General features: G+C 64.3%; 1 protein-coding gene across 1 annotated transcript in view; it reads right to left on the bottom strand.

The window, feature by feature from the left end:
• The window catches only part of ANO9 (anoctamin 9), an 18,752-nt gene extending 13,467 nt beyond the window's left edge, over positions 1 to 5,285 (bottom strand). The window contains exons 1-3 of the mRNA XM_015562392.1: positions 5,198 to 5,285; positions 235 to 315; positions 24 to 155 (exon numbers count right to left, since the gene is read on the bottom strand). Of these exons, the coding sequence (XP_015417878.1) occupies positions 24 to 155; positions 235 to 315; positions 5,198 to 5,203 (219 nt within the window). The 5' untranslated portion in view covers positions 5,204 to 5,285. The remainder of the gene's footprint in view (positions 1 to 23; positions 156 to 234; positions 316 to 5,197) is intronic.
• Between the last annotated feature and the right edge of the window lie 3,528 nt (positions 5,286 to 8,813).

Here is an 8,813-nt window from a genome sequence, read left to right on the forward strand (position 1 = left end):
ACCAGGGCCCCCGGGCGGCCCACCTTGTACTGGAAGCCCTTGGCCTGCAGCTCCTTCAGGAACTGCCGCTGCCGGTGGACCTGCCTGGGGTCCCTCTGGGTGCGATAATCGGCCACCAGGACGTAGTCCGCCAGGGTCTGGTCGCGGCGATCAGGCTGCAGGAGGGAGGCGTGGGCTGGGCATGGGGAGTGGGACGGAGGGGGCCAAGCCCAGAGGGTCTGAGCAGAGACTCACCTCAGGAGTGTCCATGTCCATCAGCGGGTAGCTGTCCCCTTCCGTCCCCACCAGGATCCGGAATCTCTCTTCACCCTGGGGCTGTGGGGCGGGGGTGGAGGGTGGGGGAGAAGGATTGAGCTTGTCCCCACAAAGGGGTTTCAAACATAACGGGCCGGGGGGAGCCCTAATTGGTTTGGCTCAGTGGATAGAGCGTCGGCCTGCGGACTGAAGGGTCCCAGGTTCGATTCCGGTCAAGGGCATGTACCTTGGTTGCGGGCACATCCCCAGTGGGGGGCGTGCAGGAGGCGGCTGGTGGATGTTTCTCTCTCATCGATGTTTCTAACTCTAACGGGAGGAGGAGGGGGGAGTAAGCAAACAGGAGGCCGTCCCTGGGCTGCAGGGCAGGTAACCAGCCAGCAGCAGCTCCTTGGAAAGATGGCCGGCGGCTCCTGAGCCCTAGGGACAGACAGACAGCCCAGCCGTGTGAAACAGGCTGCTGTGCACACAGCGTGTCTGTCTGTTTGTTTGGTTTTTGCTAATCCTCACCCGAGGATATGTCTCCGTTGATCTTTTAGGGAGAGTGGAAGGGAGAGGGACAGAGAGAAACATGTGGGAGAAACATACCCATGGGCTGCCTCTTGCACGTGCCCGACCACGGCCCAGGCCAAGGAGGGGCCAGCAACCAAGGTCCGTGCCCTTGACTGGAATCGAACCCGGGACCCCTTGGTCCACAAGCCGATGCTCTATCCACGGAGCCACACCCATTAGGGCGCAAGCAGGGGTTTCACAGCTGTGGAGCGTGCACAGGGGAAGACTCGGAACTCGAGAAATTCGGGAAATGGGCCAGGTGGCCGGAGGTGCCCGCCGCCTGCTACCCCTGCGGTCACAGACGTTTTCAGGGCCACAGTGCCATCAGCAGGACCCCCGTGTTGCCCAGGAGCACACATTGGTATGTGAATTTGGTAAACAAATTGGACACCCCACAGCCCAGCCCGGCCCCGGCTGGAGACAGGGCCAGGGCGCTCACAGCCACAAAGGGCACATCGAAACGGTGGGAATAACGCGCATTCCCTCCGGCGGGTGGCTGGGTGGAGGCCGCGGGGTGTCCCCACGTGGGGCAGATCACGCCACCGGCACACGAACCGGCCGCTCCTCCCGCGAGGCGTGGCGGTCGAACGTGACGTGTGACCGAGTTCCGTGAGACGAAGGCCAGGGGGACCCGCAGGTCCCGGACAGACACACAGACGCTGCGTCGGACCCCAGGGAGGAAGCGGATACGTGCAGGCCTCGCGATCCTCTGGCGCCTCGCTACTATTGCGGCCCCGGGGAAGCGGGAGGGGCAGCCTCATCCTCTCCTGCTGTGTGGGCTGCACTCAGTGGCCAATGCAGAGAGTGTGGGCGGCTCAAGGAGTCACTTCACAGGGGAGAAACCAGGCAGGGAAGGTCAAGGTCACGGGTGGCACTGAGAGGCCAGGGATGCGCTGCGGGTGTGTGGTCCCCTCCCTAAAACCTACAGCCCCGTCTCAGCATGGAAGACATCACAGGGACCTTCTCCAGACCTGAGCCGACCCAACGGGCCAAGGACAAGGTGGGAGGGGGGCCTCCCAGGCAGAGTGGCCACATGCCACGCGGGGTCCTGCACTGACCGGGCAGGGACGTGGGAAAGCGGGTGGCGTCGGAGTTGAGGCGGCTGTGCTGGCTTCAATTTTTTTTTAAATATTTTATTGATTTTTTACAGAGAGGAAGGGAGAGAGAGTTAGAAACATCGATGAGAGAGAAACATCGATCAGCTGCCTCCTGCACACTCCCCATTGGGTATGTGCCCGCAGCCAAGGAACATGCCCTTGACCAGAATCGAACCTGGGACCCTTGAGTCCTGGGACCCTTGAGTCTGCAGACCGACGCTCTATCCACTGAGCCACACCGGTTAGGGCAACCTCCTCATTTTTTCTTAATGTTTTTGTTGATTTCAGAGAGGAAGGGAGAGGGAGAGAGATAGAAACATCCATGATGAGAGGGACCATTGATCGGCTGCCTCCTGCACGTTGGACCGAGCCCGCAACCCAGGCATGTGCCCTTGACCGGAATCAAACCTGGGACCCTTCGGTCCCCAGGCCGACGCTCTATCCACTGAGCCACACCAGACAGGGCCTTGCTCCTCCTTTTGACCAGGGCCCAGGCGCGGGCGCTGGCTGAGGGGAAGCGGCCGCTCTGTGTGTATAACTCCTGATAACAGGGGACTCCGTGCTCAACCCCCAGCGGGAGGAGCGGGAGTGGGTGGGGCACTGAGACGTGACCCAGGGCCCTCCGTGGGCTGAGCCAGGCGCTGCGGGTGGGGACAAGGTTCTCGGTCAGAGCCGGAGCGGAGGTGCAGGGCGGGGGCCCTGGCCTCGGAGCCCAGAGCCACACGACCTCAGGCGGGATCTCCCACCTGCTCCAGCCTTGGCCGCCACAGCGCTGCCCCCCCCTCCCCGGGGCCTGCTGGCACACGCCCAGCCTCCTGCTGCCCCCGCACAGCACCGAGCACGCTGTGTGGGCACGGGTGACGGGGACCTCAGCCTGCGTCCCGGTGGCAGCTCCCCAGGGAGGAGGGTTTCGGGGGACAATCTAGGGGCTGTGTCCGTCAGAGGACCCGCCTCACGCCAACTGCTGGCAGGTCTGGGCACCCCCTCCCACCATGGCCGCCCTTGGCCCCAGGATTCTGCCATGGCCCCCGCCCTCCGAGGCCCGGCTCACCGCCCTCACACCAGTCGCCCACGGCCGAGACTTCGGTGCTGCGGGTGCCCCACCTGCTAGCCTGTCCCTTGGCCAAGCACATTCCTGCCCGCTCAGGCACGCCCCTTCCAGAAAGCCAAAGCCCGCCTCGTGCCATTGGAGTTTCAGGTAAACAATGTGGGTCTGGTGTGTCCCAATGATTGTTATCAGGGAACACTCACACTCGGGGGTGCTCCCTACCCGCCAAGGGTCAGGCTGGGCAGCGCCCTCTGTCCGTCCCTTCCAATCTGGCTCCAGGTCACCAGCAGGCAGAAGGGACCACCCAGCCTGGCCGGTGGGCTACATGGAGCACACACGTGTGACACCACTTCAGCCGCACACGGATGCATGTGGGCTTCCCCGCACGATCTCTGAGGGTCACATCACACCCGGGCGCTTCAGCCCCGAAAGCACGTGTCATCGTCCAGCGAGGGGACATCCCCGCCCCCACCCTCCCTGAGCAGACGCCCCCTGGCTCTGCCTCGCAGCTTCTGAAGCAGGTCTGCCCCTCCCTCCTCCCTGCCCCCTCCCTCCCTCCTCCCGCAGCCACCCCTCTGCATGCCACTGTCCATTCCTTCTTCTGTGTGCTGCCCGCCCATGCGTCCCCGACACCCCCAGATGAAGTGGCCTCCCTGTGCGCAGCCCTCCTGGCAGCGTGTGGTGTAAGTGGGCACTGGGGTCTGGAGGGGCCGGCACCTGCTGGCAGGGTGGGTAGCCTGGAGCTTGGTTTTGTTGGGCAAGAGGCTGGCAGGAGGCAAGACGTGGGAGCAGCTCCTGGGAGAGGGAAGCAGGCTCTGAGGAGAGCATGCAGTTGGTGTCCAGAGACTCAGTATCAGCACCTCTGAGGATTTGATACTTAGTACTCCCGTGGACTCAGTACCCAGCACCTCCGAGGATTTGGTATTTAGTACTCCCCAGAACTCAGTATTCCTGGAGACTCAGCACTCAGTACCTCCGAGGATTTGGTACTTAGTGCTCCCAGGGACTCAGTACCCAGAACCTCCAAGGACTTGGTACTTAGTACTCCCAGGACTCCATATTCCCAGGACTCAGTACCAGCACCTCTGAGGATTTGGTACTTAGTACTCCCAGGGACTCAGTACCCAGCACCTCCGAGGACTTGCTCCTAGGGACCCGGCACACGCACCTGTGCGAGTTGGTAGTCACTTTCTGGGGACTTGGTCCTCAGCATCTAGCTTTGCAGAAGCATAAAGAGCAGAGGGAGCTGCTCAGAGGCGAGGCTGCAGGGTGGGCAGAAGCCAGGCCTCGGAGGACTGCTAGGTCCCGGGCAGCCTGGACTTGGGCGGGGGCAACAGGGAGCCCTGGGCGGGGTCTGGGCCGGGGAAGCGCGTGCTTAGATCCAGCTGGGGGCTGGGCATGGCTGCTGCGTCTGCACCTGCCCTTCACAGGGTTAATTCTCTCCCCTCCGCCAAGCCAGGTGCTGGCTCCCACCCACCTGAAGCAGCCCAAGCCCCTCCCCGCCCCCAGCAGGGGCCTGACCAGCACAGAGGGCGGCCAGCAGGGAGCCTGGTGTCCCCGAGGGGAGGGATCCGGGGCCAAATCCGCCTGCTCTGGGAGGGCCCGGCAGCCGGCGGAGGCGGCGTGAGGCTGCCTCTTGCCCACGCCTGGGAGGGCCCAGGTGGCCCAGGGAGGCTGGTTTCACTCTCCCTGCCACCCAGGTGCTGCCGGGCCCTGCAGACTCTCCCTGGGCAGAGGGGAGAAAGGGTGCCTCCTGACGCCCTCCTGCCCACCTTCCCGCCTCACAGCCGCTGCTCTGCCCCCCCAAACCAGAACCCAGTCGCCCTCAGCCAACCCACCTCAGCCTGGGGCAGGACCCAGGGAGCAGCGGGCTCAGCGGCTACCCTGCTCCCCCCCACAAGGTCAGCCCAAAAAACCAAGGCCAGGGCATCCTCCCCCTCAGGCACCAGCTACAGGGCAAAGCTGCCCAGAAAAGGGAGGGGGTCCTCCCCCACCGCGGGGCCTGGGGCCGGACATGCCTGCCCATCTCGGCCCCACTCACTCACTAGGACCCCCCTGGAGTCGCCGGGACCCCGGGAAAGCGCCCCCCTCCTCTCGCCTGCGGATGGCAGTTGCAGCCCCGGCTCAGGGCTCTGTCCGCTCGCACCCCAGCCTGGGTCCCAGGAGCCCCGGGCCCTCTCCAGGCAAGGCGGGCAGAGCGCAGAGCGGCTGCAGGGGCCACAGGTGGGACCCAGCGCAGCCGACTCACCTGCATGCTGGCAGCCCTCGCGGTCAAACCCACCAATGGAGGCGGCTCAGCGCCCGAGCCGGTGTAGCCAGGCGGGTCCTACCTGACTTCCGCGTGGGACTCACCTTCCTCCTCCCTCCCCGCCCTCCAGCTGCTGGCAGAGGGGAGGGGCCAGCGCAGGGGTGAAGGGCACACCCTCCCAAGGGCCTGCACCCTCACCTGCAGAGGTTTCCCCTGGCAGGTGGGATCAGATGGACACGCGCTCCCTGGGGGGATGGGGGTGGGGGTGGGGCACAGGAGCGCTCCCCAGCTCCCCTGCTCCCCTCACTCTTCCTGAGTCCAGGACTCACCGTTCCCAGGTCCCCTCCAGCACCCAGCCCGCACCTCCCAAGTCCAGAGTGGATTTCCTCAGAGGAGAGATGGCTCAGAGGATGGAGGAGGAGGCAGAGGCCACCTCTTCTGCCCGGAGCCCCTGCTTTGTGATGCCAGGCTCTGAGGGCTGAGGGCACAGAGAGGCGCAGCTGGCGGGGGCAGGAGCACCAGGTGTCACGGGGCAGGAGCACCAGTGCTGCTGGAGGGCGGCCCTGTGCCGGCAGCCCTGTGTGCACACCCGAGGGTGACATGTCGCTGTGGGTTCCCCGGGGATGACACATTTCTGCTTGGGGGGCCCACAGTGGGCTGTGACGGGTGCGCCGGAAACCCCACGTAGGGCCGAGAGGAGCATCTGCAGGAAACCAGACCAGGACTCGTTGTTATTATTATTTTAAAAATATTTTTATTGATTTTAGAGAGAGAGGAAGAGGGAGGGAGAGAAACATCGAGAGAGAAGGATCGATCCGCTGCTTCCTGCACGCTGACCACTAGGGATCGAGCCAGAAACCGGGAGGGAGGTTGCAGCCCAGGCTCGGGGCTCTGTCAGCTTTGCCCCCCCGGCCTGGGTCCCAGGAACCTCCTGGGCAGAACCACAGGGAAGGGGGCCAGTCCCTCCAAGGCAGCATGGCCCCTGCCACCCAGCCGTTGGCAACCTTCACCCGGCTCGGTCTTGGGCCGAGAGCTTTGGCGGAGGCCCGCGGGAGCCTCCTGCTCTTACCGATGGACCCTGGACCCTGGGCCCTGCCCTTCCTCCTCCGACTCCACAGAGCCTGGCCCGCTGTCTTTTCCCTCTGAGGACCGGGGCAGCCGGGGGCAGGGCCCCTCCCCACCTCCTCCGACCCCTTTCACTGGGGGCCCCCCAAGAGGAGGTCCAGGTGACAGAGCCTCTAGGAGGGCCCAGGTGGGATGCCCCGGCAGGAGCAAGCACCCCTGTCCTCCGACCCCAATGGCCGCATGTGGCCCAGACCCTCAGAGGTCTCACCCAGGATGCTTCTCAGAGGCAGCGCAGGGCCAGCTGGGGGCCGGCTTCCTGCATCCCCTCTGGGCTGGTCCCGGCCCCATCCCGCCCCTGTGGCTGCAGCCCGTGCAGGAGAGACCCTCGCCCAGGCTGGGCCTCGGCTGCCAGGTCTGTGGGAGCTGGCATCGGGGTCCCTGATGTCTTCACATCAGACACCTGCTCTCCCTCCACCACATTCCCACCAGTTCCTGTTTCCGTCTCGCGAACAGGAGCTGCCTTGGCTGATGGACAGCCTGCCGTCCCGTCTCCGCATCCACCTGCAGGGAAGGCCCGGGGGCAGGTGTGCGTGTGGGGGCCAGTGTTCTGTAACCCACGCACCTTGACAGACTTGCCCCTCCCCCACCCCACCCCGAGGAAACGGCGGTCTCTGTTCTCTACAAATCCGCAGGTTTCTCTCCCAGATTTTTTTTAAAATATATTTTATTGATTTTTCACAGAGAGGAAGGGAGAGAGATGGAGAGCCAGAAACATCGATGAGAGAGAAACATTGATCAGCCGCCTCCTGCACATCTCCCACTGGGGATGTGCCCGCAACCCAGGTACATGCTCTGGACCGGAATCGAACCCAGGACCTTTCAGTCCGCAGGCCGACGCCCTATCCACTGAGCCACACCGGTTTCGGCTCTCCCAGATTTTAAGAAAGCATCTCCGCCAATGGTTTCACTCTTAACCACCAGGAATGTGTCTGTCCCGCAGGCCTAGGGAAGCCTGGGGTCTGCGGCCAGGCCATGTCCACCTGAGCTTCGTCCGGCTACCCCTGAGTCAGGCCAGATGGACACCTTCAAAGCCCGCGCCCCGCCCTGGCCCCTGGGGCTGCTGGCGGGCAGCCCATCCCTGCTGCCGAGGAAGGTCAGGGCCTGGGCACCCCGCCCCCTGCGGGGACCCTGAGCCCCACGATGGACCCTGAGCCCCGCGATGGACCGCGTCCTCACAGCACCCTGCCAGCTCCTCTCAGGGCTGCCCGCCACCCCCTCCGCGCTGGGCTCCAAATCCTGCAGCGGTTCTGCCGCCCCGCGTGTCCGTGTCCGTGTCCGTGTCCAAAGGGGAGGGACAAACAGGGCTGCAACCTGGTGAAGGGTGGCGGTCAGGCCAGGGAGCGGGCGCAGGCGAGACCTGGACAGGCCCAGGTGCAAAGCTCCTGGTGGAGGGCTCACTGTGGGGTGCGGGCTCCCGGGTTGCGGGGGAGAAGGAGCTGGGCGCGGGGGTCACCCACCTTCTTGTGCTTGAGTGTCTCGGCCTCTAGACCAGAGATGAAACTAGAACCCGAGGGGTGTAAAGATCATAAGAGCCGGCATTTCTAAACCCTCGGGAGCTCCGGTTGGCAAGAGGCCAGGGCTCAAAAGCGACTAACAAACCAGTGATCCGCGCGGGACAGAGGGCGCCCCGGGCTCGCCCCTCCCACCCTGCTCCGGCCCCGTCTGCCTCTGCGCTCTGGAGCGGCCGCGGGCGGAGGGCTCTGGGTGCAGTTTGGACACAGACTCATTCCCAGGAATGGACCCCAACGCGCCGAAACGACGCCCGGACACTAAGCGCCACCAGCTGGGGTGGGGGAGGTGGAGGAGCTGGCTCGCTGTGGGCACTCCCTGCTCTAGAGTCCAGTGTCACTTCCCTGGGCAAAGTGGGTCCCCAGGCGTCTGCTTGTTCAAGGCCAGTCGGTGCCCTGGGAACTGCTTGTCCTGGTTCCCCCAGGGCAGGCGGTGACGCCAGCTTCACCGGTTCCCGGTGGCCGGCTGGGTGGAGACCAAAGTCCGGCCTGTCTGGCCTCTCCGGCCTCACCGCCACTCACTGGCGCACAAACTCGAGATTGGCCACGCGGGCTGCTGGGCCACCCTGGCCACGCTAGGAAGGCGCTGACGCCTGGCGCAGGGAACGGGCCCAAGGGCAGGCAGAGGGCAGCAGCGCCCGGGGAGGCCCCAGGGCACACCCACCCGAACCAGTGTTTCCTGGCAGCCTGTTGGTCCCACCCTATTGGGGGGTTCCACATAGGGGTCAGGGGCTGAGACTCAGGGTCCCATCACAACCTTGCTTGGCAGGCCTGGCTGTGTGCGGGGGGGGAGGGGGGGAGCCCCCCAAAACATGGTTTTTCGGGTATATTTTAACAGCTCTATTGATCTATAATTCACACACCATACAACCCGCCCATTTAGAATGTACAGGGCATTAGTTTGTGTTTTTAAAAAATATTTTTATTGCCGAAACCGGTTTGGCTCAGTGGATAGAGCGTTGGCCTGCGGACTGAAAGGTCCC

Source organism: Myotis davidii, unplaced genomic scaffold (assembly GCF_000327345.1).
Source record: "Myotis davidii unplaced genomic scaffold, ASM32734v1 scaffold3578, whole genome shotgun sequence".
Lineage (NCBI taxonomy): Eukaryota > Metazoa > Chordata > Mammalia > Chiroptera > Vespertilionidae > Myotis > Myotis davidii.